The following is a 12,666-nucleotide window of genomic DNA, read 5'->3' on the forward strand; positions in this document are numbered from 1 at the left end:
GACTACAGGCGTGAGCCACCGTGCCTCCCAGAGTGCTAGGACTACAGGCGTGAGCCACCGTGCCCGGCCAGGATTTGGTTCTTTGCAAAAGAATTTATTACAAGCAGCTGTGCTGGCCCACTTACTCCCCCTGAAAAACCCAAGGCTCTATAAAACCCAAGGCTCTATAAAACCCAAGGCTCTCCCCTTTTCTCTCATGGACACTTTTTTGCCTCCACCCATCTGTGCCTAGATGCTTAAAATAAACAGCATTTTGCTACACATGAGACTTCGTGTGTTTCTCTCTCTCAGTTCCGGACCTAACAAGATTCATATGATATTGTGGAAAAGGAAAAAAAGGATGTAAAATAAGGATTAAGGGAAGGGGAGGAGGTTTTTAGGGTTTAAGAGAATTTTTAGGGTGATGAAACTCCTTGTATGGTATTGCAGTGGTGACCATCCAACTCTATGCCTTTTGTCAAATCCAGTAGAGAGAACTGTACACCATCAAAGAGTAAACTTAACTATAAACAAATTTTTAAAATATTAATCAGAATATCAATGGATCTCTGAATGAAATGCTGACTACGACAAAAAATCCAACTATATTACAAATATATAACTTAACCTCACTGCAAAAAGTGCAGAACAAAAGAGGTAACCTAAATAATTTTGAAAATCTTGACTGGATAATCTAAAGCTGGAGGTTGCCCCTGGTCAAGAACCACTAGTATATGAAAACACTCTACTACTTTTACATCTCTTCTGAAGATCTAAACTTATTTCACAATCAAGGTTGTTTTAAAAGGCAGAGAGCAAAATAGAAAAAAATGGATGAAACACATAAATAGGCATTAAATAGAGGAGGAAAAAAGAATGGCCAATAAACGTGAAAATAAGCTCAACATCATCAATCAAGGAAGGTAAATAAAATTCATATTATTTTGCAGCCACTAGCTTGGTGGGGGGTGGATGGAGGAATCTAAAACAAAAGAAGCCAAAAAATAAAACTAAAGAACTGGTTCAAAGGTAAATTTACTTCTGACAAATGGCTACTCCCCAGGTTGCTATCATTAATGAATATAAATACAAAACATAAATAAAATGTTAAAATTGATATTGGGACTCTATTAAAAGGATAATTCATCATGACCAAGTTGAGAATAAAAACTTAAATGTTAACAAATTTATTGTGAATTGCATACTGCATAAAATTCACATTCAAACTTTATTGAAATTATATTGAATATATAGATTGATTAGGAAACGTTTTAGAAACGGATCCCAAATTCATAGGGAAGTGTGAAGGGTCAAGAAAAGAATAAGACAATTTTGATAAAAAAAGAAAAAAAATAGTCTTAGCTGACCTGATGGTAAAATTCCTTCCTTCCTTCCTTCCTTCCTTCCTTCCTTCCTTCCTACTCCTGGGCTCAAGCAATCCTGCTGCCTCAGCCTCCTGAGTAGCTGAGACTACAGGCATGCACCACCATGCCTGGCTAATTTTTTCTATATATTTTTAGTTGGCCAATTAATTTCTTTCTATTTATAGTAGAGACTGTCTGGCTCTTGTTCAGGCTGGTTTTGAACTCATGACCTTGAACGATCCTCCCCCCTCGGCCTCCCAGAATGCTAGGATTACAGGCGTGAGCCACCGCGCCCGATCTAAAATTTCTTTTAAGTTTATAGTAATCAAAGTGGTGTGGTGTTGGTAACCAACAGAGGAATCAAGCAGAATAGTGAGCGCATACAGGTGTGTACATATGTAAAAACTTGAACTAAGAGTGCGTGGGAAAGAGGCCGAGGCCCAAACCAGGCTCAGTGAGCAGGACCTTGGTAGAGCGTGGGTCGCTAAGCCAGAATGGTCCAATGATGAGCGTGAGGATAGATGACCTAGTGCAGTGACAGCCAATCAGAAGGGCCAGGGGACGCCCGCTCCCACCACAGGGGACGGAGAACGAGCAGGAATGAGAAAATGGACGCTGGCCTCTGGCGTCGCAGGAATATGAGGCCTGTCACCCAGTACCAGTGCAGGAGGGCAGAAGGAGCCCCTGTACCCACGCGCTCTCACCTGCCACTTGAAGCAAAAACTCGCGCGCTGTTGGTTGCAGCAATGACTGTGCGGGACAGTTAGGTTCCCTAGCCATTCAACCATGAAACCCACTTTCTTCTGAGACTGGAGTCAGAGAGGCAAGAGCTGGACAGAGCCACGTCGAGAATGGGTGAAGTGAGTGTGAGGGTCGACCCTGGGTCTCATCTGAGGTTTGGGGGCCCTAAGTCCTGGGAGGCAGGTGACTGAACTAGTCTACATAGGACCTATGATCACAGCTAGTGCACCTGAAGACACATTTCTTGGGTAGAAGGCTCTCAGGAGTGGATGAGACCTGGCCTCAATTCCTTCATCGTACAGGAGGAGAAACTGAGGCAAAGAGAGGGGGACTGATCTAATATCAATTGGCATTTCTCTTTAGCAGGTAAAGTATATTGCAGGGCTTTGAAAGTATCATGTTAATTCATAAAACCAGACCATCTGCTGAGTGCCTGTTACATGTTCAACACTTACTTCATGGAGCACTTCTCAAAATTAATTAATTAAATTTTAAAAAATAACAAACTCCAAGGCTAGGATTATTGTCCCAATTTTCCATATGAGAAAATAGAGAGATCAAGTTACTTGTTCTCATTCACTTAGCTGATAATGAAATCATAAATCGAATACAGGACTATCTATACCTTATAAATATAAAAATAGATAATTATCACTCAACTTTTTGGGGACCCAGAATATCCAAAGCCTTCTAACAGGCACAAAGGAGTGACAATATGAATGATGAAAAAAACAGTCCCAGACTTCAGGTAACTTAAGTTTTAGGGAAAAGAGACACCTTGGAGAGATGGCTGAGGATGCAATGCAGTAATTTAAAAGACAACAGTGTGAAGGATTGCAGGGTACCACGTGTGAATAAGAACAGAGGAAATCTTTACAGAGAAGATGGAATCAGAGGGTCAGTAGAGAACTTTCCTACATGAAAGTGGGTTTATAGGGATTTTGCTTGTGTTTAGTATCAGGCATGCACCACCACACCCAGCTAATTTTTTCTATTTTTAGTAGAGATGAGGTCTCACTCTTAGTCTGGTTTCAATCTCTTGACCTCAAGCAATCCTCTCTCCCCGGCCTCCCAGAGTGCTAGGATTACAGGCATGAGTGAACATGCCCAGCTAACACTAGTGTTTAACAGGGAGAGAAAATTGAGCTATAACCAATTTCTACTAGATATGAATTATTTTAGTGATTCATCAGGCATTGATTGCATATCTAATATTTATTTGTCCCTGTGAGACAAATGGTAGGAAAAGATGAAAGTGATACATTATCTATTCTCAAAGTAGTGGTTCATAACCTATTGGGGAGACACTAAGCATATTTGGTGTATTATCTTATTTGATCTTCAGCAATTCTGTGAAGTAGATCCTATAGCTATCTCTTCTTTTCTGAGGATGAAACTGAGGCACCAAGGGTTAGAGAATTGCCCAATAGCAAAAAAAAATTGTAACTTGTGCAACGTAGGCTCATACCGAAAGCTTGGGCTGTAAACTATTGCCCTAGTCACAGCGGCGTATTGTTAGTCCATACTGCTCATTCCAGGTGTTATAAATGGACACCACATGGTGCAAACTACCCTGATCCTTCCTAAAGTTAAATATAAGACAGAAGGTCAGGAAGAGTGTCCACAACTTCCATGCAGGGTCCCAGTGGGAAAGTTTGTTCTCTGAGCAGTTAAGTCAGATCAGATCCTTCTAATGAAGAACAAAACATAATTACTCCACTAGAATAAAGATAATTACTACCGCACATGCACTGCAAATTTTGCCAGACCTCTTTTAAAGTATTTTTTATGCTATGTAATTCTTGGCTTAAATATTAGTTCTCTTCTATCACTGCTATTAGGCCATTTTCTTCTCACTACATTAAAAAAAAAAAAATCCTGGTTGAGTTTCTACACTTTGTAGGAAATTTTTACTCTTATGTAAAGAAGAATAAAAAATATAGTTTTAAAACTAGGGACAGAATTTGACCATCAAAGCAAAAAAAAAAAAAAAGTGGCCATTTAGTTATGCAAATCTTCTAATATATTAATACATACCATGAATAGAAATTTACTGAATAAAATATTGGTATTATAATGAAATACAAATAAGAATATAATCTTAATTATAAATTGAGGAGAAGAAAAAGAACCAAGAAACAAAACAAAAGAAGTAAATGACCTATTAGAAAAATAGGATTAGGAAAGCCACCTAGAAATGTACCTGTTCTTTACATGACCAAAGAAGTTCAAGCTACAAAGCTGTAATTAAACAATCAAAGCTGCTCTGAGTGATCATTGAAATTGAGCAGGGATTCAAAAAAATATAAAACCATAGTGACAGATCAGCATAGAATCTTTGGTCCAAAGGGAAATTTCTGAACTATCATTCATTGTCATCATTTATTGGCTGACTTTAATAAAGGCAATCATCTTTTATAATACTTTGTTTTGACATTTGGTTTAAAAAAGTGCAAATGACTTGCACAAGTACCATATTAGGAAATACGACATCTTTCATGTGTCTTACTGCAAAGTCCTTGGGCATTGTACCTTGGTTTACCATGTTGGGATTTGTTAAGGGGAGGATAAATCACGTGCCTATCTTAATCCCCTTTCTTTCTCTTCAGCTATTTCTGCCTGTTCAAATTACTGCTTATTACCATGAAGTTGGCTTAAGGCAGAGAGCCAGGATGAGGGTGAGGATACAAGGCAGCTAGGGAGAAATATGTGTCAAATTCAGAATCTTCCACCTCTTTCTTATCCAAACTCATGCTACTCTATCTTAGTTGCAGATGAGAAGAGTTGCCATTGAGAAGATGGGTCTGTATGCCGTCCTTTTGAATCTGAGTGGGATTGTGACAGCGTCTGCTAATAGAGTAAAAGTAGACACTGTGACATCCAAGTCTAGGTCCTAGGCAGAAGCCACATGTTCTTTTGGTTAGAATGGTTAGAACTCATTCTTGGTTTTCTGAGCCACTATATAAAGAAGTCTAACTACCCTGAGGCCATTTTATGAGGAAGCCCAAGCCACATGGAGAAATCATTAGCAGGCTGTGCCCTGCAGAGCCCGGACTTCAAATTATCCCAGCTCATGTGCCAGACATTCAAGTGAAAATGCCTTTTACATAATTCTAATAGCTAGGGTTTGAGTATTCCCAGATGAGGCCCCAGACATTGTAGAGCAGAGACAAACCATCCCTTCTGTGACTTGTTTAAATTCCTCACTCACAGGATCCATGAATATAAGAAGATGGTTGTAGTTTTATGCCACCAAGTGTGTTACACAGTAGGAGATGACTAGAACATTTACTGATCTTTGTATCCTATCTCTGTTTTAGTCTTTGGATTGTGAGCTGCTTAAGGGCAAAAACCATTCTTACTCATCTTCATACCCCAGCAGTTATAGGCAAGTTACAAATCTCACTCATTTTGTGTGTGAATAGACTGCTTTTGTCAGCTAAGTGGATTATTTTTTTTTTTAAGTCAAAGGAAAAAGGCAACTGCCCAAGCTAAGTGGATTAAACAATGAAAGAATTTCTTTCCTCAATTATTTTAATTTCTAAAATTTTCTTTCATTTATTTATTTTTATTTATTTATTTTTTGAGACAGGGTCTCACTCTGTCACTCAGGCTGGAATGTAGTGGCACAATCATAGGATCCTCTTGCTTCAGCCTCCTGCATAGTTAGGACTACAGGTGTGCATCACCACGCCAGGCTAATATTTTTATTTTTTGTAGTGATGGAGGTCTTGCTGTGTTGCCTCAACTGGTCTTAAACTACTAGCCTCAAGTGATCCTCCTGTCTCAGCCTCCCAAAGTGCTAGGATTACAGGTGTGAGCCACTGTACCCAACCTAAGCCTGTCATCTTTAAATTCATACAAGTTATTGATAAGGGCATATGCTAGCAGGATAAAAGAGTCTTTTATGAAAAAGAAATAGAAATAAAGGATAGGAACTCAGCAAAACACTATTTATTTATTTTAACTGTTAACACAAGGGTTCTTAAAGTGTGGTCTCCTGATAAGGCAACATCAGCATTACCTGGGAATGCAAATTCTCAGGCCCACCCCAGATCTACTGAATTAGAAACTCTGAGGTGGGTGGCTCCCAACAATCTGGATTTTAAAAGCCCTCCAGGTGATTCTGATGCATGTTGAAGTTTTAAGATCCACCATGTTGTATTAGAATTATACTGAGACAAAAATATATGTTGTTACTGGAAGGTCTTAAGGAGAAGCATTCTAATTGTATTTCTTCATTATTGCATTTTTTGTTTTTATGATACATTTGGTAGAAGAAAAAAATTGGAAAAAAACAGATAGTGAAAAAGCAATTAAAATAGTTATAGTGCAATGCCAACCAAGTAACAAACCTACAGCGTGTAAGTATATCTTCTTTTTGTACCTTTATAGGTTCTGAAGGCCCTATGGAAGAAGTATACTTATAATTTATGCTACCTCAAAGGAACTGACATGGAGTTAATAAGCTTTTATTCTTGCACAAGAAAAGTGCATTAAATAAGTGGTAGATATCATCATATAATGTGCTTTTTAATAATTTAAACTATAAGTGCTTTAGGGGTTAAAAGGAAAGAGATAATATATACAGTATAGGAATCATGTAAAAAGTCAAAAACAGTTATTTGATTTAGGTCTAAAATGTAGCTACAATTTTATTTGGTAAATGGAACTGAATAGGACACTTCGATTTAGGAAGAGTGGAAAGTACAGAAACAAGAGATCGAAGATCTAAGTAAAACTGTGGAAGAAAAATCGTGTGGGTTTTAGTATTGTATTGATGTGAGAATAGTGTTAACATTTAAGCTAGGTCTGTTAACATTATATCTATACTTAAGGAGACTGGATACTTTCAGACTTATGTTAGATGTCCTACAATTATCTAAAAAAAATTGTGGCATGTATGTTTGTATGTGTGTGAGTATTAGTGTATCTCTATGTGTATAAAAATGGGTGTTCTGGGGGAAAGGATATCTAAGTTTTTATTCTAGTCTCAGATAAATATAAGACTCTTCCCTTACTATGCAAATCAGTGGTATAAAGCTTGAGACCTCAAAGATTTTAAGGTTATACTATTTGGCGGGAATCATAAATATAGTTCTCAGGATTTGTGCAATAAATATATTAAGGCAGTACAAAGAAGATGTAGTTCTCTGTCAATGATATTTTATTTGAAGAAGATCACCATAATAGTTCTTTCTAAGAGTAGTGAAAATAAAACAACTTGGAGAGAATTAAATTATTAATTGTATAAAATTCAAGTCTTTAACAAGGCCTGTCATTTGAAAATTCCTTATTTTTTGATTAAGACCCTTGGAATCAACCTCTTAAAAGCTCCCTTTACATCTTTGTTTCTAAGTGTGTAAATAAGAGGGTTCAACATGGGTGTGATAATTCCATAGAAAAGAGATACCATCTTTCCCCGGTCTTTGGAGGCAGGGGATGGTGGTTGCAGATACATGTAGATAGCAGTGCCATAAAAAAGCGACACCACAATTAGATGGGAGCCACATGTCCCAAATGCCTTTCGCCGACCTTCAGCAGACTGTATTTTCAACACTGCATGGACAATAAAAGCATAGGATATAAGGATGAGTGTCACAGGTATCAGAAGGAATAGCACACTGATGAAAAATAGTTCAGCCTCATTTGCTGTTGTGTCAGCACAGGACAACTTAAGCAGTGCAGGGACTTCACAGAAGAAGTGATCCACTTCTTTGTGACCACAAAGCGGCATCTGAAGGGTCCATGTGGACTGCAATACTGAATTGCTGAAGCCACTAATCCAGGATGCAGCTGCCAACTGGAGGCAGAGCTTTTGGTGCATGATCACTGAGTAATGGAGAGGCCGACAAATAGCTACAAACCTATCAAAGGACATGACGGCCAGGAGAAGACATTCAGTAGAGCCCAAAGCCAAGAAAATGAAAAGTTGAGCCACGCAGCCACCATAACTAATTACCTTTCTGATGCTGCATATGTTCACCAGCATTTGTGGAACTGTACTTGTAGTGTAGCAAAGGTCCAAGAGTGAGAGATTGGTAAGAAAAAAGTACATGGGGGTATGGAGTTTAGAATCCAGATGTGACACAAGAATTATTGCCAGATTGCCAAAGATGGTTAAGATATAGGAAAACAGGAACATCACAAAGAGTGGAAGCTCTAGCCATGGTCGATCTGAGAAACCTAACAGAATGAACTCCTGTGGTATACTCTCATTTACCCAATTCATGTTAAAGGGTTCAACTCTTGGTTCCCTAAAATGTAAAAGTCACTAAGTTAATAAACACATATTTATTGACTCTGTCAGTTAGTTATAATCATTTCACTAGCGATTTGCATAAATTTATAGGCTGATCCTATTAACAATGTGAAAAATACATTGATAAGAATATAAATAGTTATCTGTTCAAGTATTTCCAAAGTGTTTATATATATATATGTAGCAGCATATTAGCAAAGTGAATTTCAAGAATTTTAAGGCATATTTTCAGTTTCCACATTCATAGAATTTATCCTTTGATATGTTAATGTTTTATAAATGCATTTTTCCCATTCCTTTTACCTCGATATTTACTATCAGGTACATGTAGATACAGCTTCTGCCATTTGAATTCATTCTAATTTCCCCACAATGCCAATGAGATTTCCTGGCTGTGGGAATTAGTTAAAATTGATAAGCCCCACCTTCATTACTCACTCTCCCCCAAAACAATGTAGGCAGTATCTGGTAAGTTACCAGACACAATTTAAGGAGACATATCCTTTCAGTCATAAAATTTGTACAAGATTATTTAATAACATCATATTTGAAGTTGACAGGCCTGTACTTATATCACTTCCTTCCTTTATTATGTATGTTGCATGACATTGGAATGTTTCTTATCCTCTGATCTTCAGGAATCTCATTTGTAAAATGAATACAATATAGTTATCATCTCTTATTTGCAAGGGATGCATTCCAAAACCCCCGGTGAATGTTTGAAACCACACATAGTACCAAACCCTGCATACTCTGCTTTTTCCTATGCATACATACCTATGATAAAGTTTAATTTGTAAATTAGGCACAGTAAAAGATTAACAACAACTAATAACAAAATAGAACAATTATAACAATATAGTGTAATAAAAGTTATGTGGCTGTGTTATTTCTGTCTCTCTCAAAATACCTTACTATACTCACCCTTCCTGTAATCTGTCCCTCTGATAACTGAGATGGCTAAGTGACTAATGGGCAGGTAGTGTACACAGCACAAGCATGCTGGACAAAGGGATGATTCATGTCCCAGTCACAACTGAGCTAGACAACACAAGATTTCATCATGCTACTTAGAATGGCACAAATTTAAAACTTATGAATCATTTATTTCTGGAATTTTCCATTTAATATTTTCAATTTGCAGTTGACTGTGTAACTGAAACTGTAGAAAGCAAAAACGCAGACAAGGGAGGACTATTGTAATGCTTTTCTAAGTTGTCTTGATGTAAAGCATAAATAATGTGAGGCATAAGTGCACACTGCTGAGCCTGGACTCTGGCCTTTAGAAATCGAGGCGTGTAAATGAAAGAAACTATAGTGATCCAAAGTCTAAAGTGCTCAGGGAAGAATTACTTATGATTTTTAGAATTTTAAATTTCCTGGGATTACTAATGGAAATGGCTCTGCCTGTTAAAATTCAACTTCCTATTCCCTTTATAACCCCCAAACCATCAACCCCAACAACAGGGGTCCTAGTAACTATCTGATGTGAAGTACAAATGTGATCTTTAGTGTAAATTGCCTGGTACTGTGCCTGGCACATAGAAGTACAGCTGTGTCAGTGAAAGTACAACAGTGATGCAGGAACTCTATGATGCTTTCAGCAGAGGCTATTCAGAGCCCTAAATTCCCTGGTGGGACTAATATGTCAACTCCACCAGCTAAACAGTTATTTATCCCAAGGAAATCTTAATAGGACATTATAAATTATTTTATTATTCTATCAATATCAACAAATCTATTTTTCAATTTCATTAATGCTCATCAAAATGTTAGAATGTGTATTTTCATTTTTTTTTACTTATTCTAGAACTGTTACTTCCCTAAAAAAAAGCCTCCTTGCTCTCATCTGAAAATAAATTCGAGATAGATAATCATGTATATGGACAGGAAATGATGTTCAAATGTATCTTTGAGTAAAAAAGGAAGTTATGAACATTTATATAGCATGATTCCATCAGTTTAAGAAAGGAAATATTTTGAGTGGCTCATGCCTGTAATCCTAGCACTCTGGGAGGCCGAAGCAGGAGGATTGCTCGAGGTGAGGAGTTCAAGACCACTCTAAGCAAGAGTGAGACCTTGTCTCTACTAAAAATAGAAAGAAATTAGCTAGACAACTAAAAATATATATAGAAAAAATTAGCTGGACGTGGTGGCGCTTGCCTATAGTCTCAGCTACTCGGGAGGCTGAAGCAGAAGGATTGCTTGAGCCCAGGAGTTTCAGGTTGTTATGAGCTAGGCTGATGCCATGGCACTCTAGCCTGGGCAACAGAGCAAGACTTTGTCTCCCAAAAAAAGGTGGGAATATAATATAATATTAGTATAATGTAATATTATACATAAAAACAATATATAAATAAAAAGCTACCTGGAAGAATACGGAAGAAAGTATTACTCCTGGGAAATGTAGATGACAAAGAGTAAAGCAGACTTTACTTATAAAAATGTACCTGTTTTTTGTTCTAATTTTTGACAAGCAGACATTACTTTTTAAATATTTTTTTAAATGACCCTACTCACCAATTTATTCTGTGTTCTACTCTCAGACTAGCATTGTTTTAGTTAAGACTTCAATCCCCAGGAATGTGCAAATCTTTATAAGAAATTTAACTTTTTTTAGCTTTTAATACTTCCTTAAAATTCATTTTCAATCTACAAGGGGCTTTTCTAAAGGATGGAGTGTGGAAGCGTTTTGTATCTAATTGGCAAAAGTATATATTGCCAAGGACTGCAGGAATCAGGCAAAACTGAATAAATGGCATCAGTAAAGAGAGCTTTCACATACTTCATGATTTCCTTGATTTGCATACACATTGAACAGAATCCCTCAAGTTCATATTATTGGGATGACTGAAATGCCCCAGTTTATCAGTAATGCCAAGTGTACTCTTGCTGTCCTGACATAGTTAATACTGGAATCACTTCCATTCTCAGCAGTGTCCCGGTTTGGATAAGTTATAAGAATTCGCTTTATATTATTGCTCAGAGGTTCTCTCACCATTGAGGACACTGCATGTGTTTTTTCCTCTAATATGGTTCAGTGGCCTTTCCTGATCAAGTTCTCTATCTGGCCTTTCTTCTTAAAACTCAACCAACAGACTGCCTCCACAAAAAGCCCTCTGAGCTGAAGATTACAGAAGAGAGAATCAGTTAACTCCTTTTAAATCAATTGAACCCTTTTTTCTGAGATTCAGTACTTACAGAAGTAATAAACTGCTTTGTCATCAATATAATATATTAGTCTATCCTGTTGTATGTATTTAATAATATCCCCTCATGTTCTGTAGTCAGGGCACAAGGAAGAGGGAAAATATTTATCACTCTACAGAAAGCACTGGAGCAGAATAACAATGATGGAGACAGAAAACAATGAGGGGAGGAAATGGGAAATTTCAGAGCACTGAATTCTCATATTCTGCTTTGCTCAGTTTTTTGCATGTTTTTCTACCTCCCAAACACATAGTAACTTCAAATATTTATCCACTTTTAATAGCATATCTTTAGATTAAATAGATGTGGTATCATTATGTATTTTCAAAATTTTAAGTAATTTGAATTCTGGTTTACATCCCTAATTTTAGGATTGAAGCATTTGTTGATAACTAAAAACAAAATAAAACAAAACAAAAACTAGAAAGTCCTTACCTGCATCTTTAGGATTATATCAGATAAGCTAATGAAAACTTACCTGTTAACACTTGCTCCAATTGCTTGCAATTGTGGCTAATATCTTAAAGGCTGCAGATTTCTCTGTTTTCCAATAAAACTATGTTGCCAACATCTCCAGATAACATTTTTCTCATTTTGAATAGCAACGTTCAATTGGACAGCAAAACAACACATTTGAATTTTGTGAGACACCAAGCAGATCAGAAAGAGAGCATAGCAACTGGATTAAAACAGAAGTCAATGGAAGAAAATTTAGAAAGTTGCTGATGGAATCTTTATAATATTTTTATCTGTGATCACTTCAAAATATTTTAACCTCTAGTTTAGAATGCTTGACTGCATGAATGTATATCATTACCTCCTTTTTTACCTGTGTATTGGCTGACCTTACATCTGTCATCTCCCTCTTAAAATTTTTCATTCTATACCTGAGCTTGTTCAAAAGGATGAGATTCAACAGAGTCTTGGAAGCATCTTGTTAAGCTGCACAATGAAAAGAATATTGAGATAAGAGAGGTAACAATAGTTTTAGTTCCAGATCTTTCACTAAGTCATTGTATAATTGGGCAAGTTAGTTAATAACTTTGAATGTCAGTTTTATCTTCTGTAAACTATGGGACTACTATTTTCTTTTCAGAATAAAAGCTGTCT

General features: G+C 36.9%; 1 protein-coding gene across 1 annotated transcript; it reads right to left on the reverse strand.

Moving 5' to 3' along the window:
* Positions 1–7,182: 7,182 nt before the first annotated feature.
* On the reverse strand, positions 7,183–8,316 carry LOC105858713 (olfactory receptor 2B2). The gene has a single exon (XM_012742031.3). It carries the CDS (start codon positions 8,314–8,316, stop codon positions 7,378–7,380), a length of 939 nt encoding a protein of 312 aa, XP_012597485.1. The 3' UTR covers positions 7,183–7,377.
* Between the last annotated feature and the right edge of the window lie 4,350 nt (positions 8,317–12,666).

Source organism: Microcebus murinus, chromosome 15, assembly GCF_040939455.1.
Source record: "Microcebus murinus isolate Inina chromosome 15, M.murinus_Inina_mat1.0, whole genome shotgun sequence".
In the NCBI taxonomy this organism is placed as follows: Eukaryota; Metazoa; Chordata; class Mammalia; order Primates; family Cheirogaleidae; genus Microcebus; species Microcebus murinus.

What these genes read in the sequence shown, in the direction of transcription:
- LOC105858713 (XM_012742031.3), bottom strand. Translation starts at nt 8,316, where the DNA reads ATGAATTGGGTAAATGAGAGTATACCACAGGAGTTCATTCTGTTAGGT.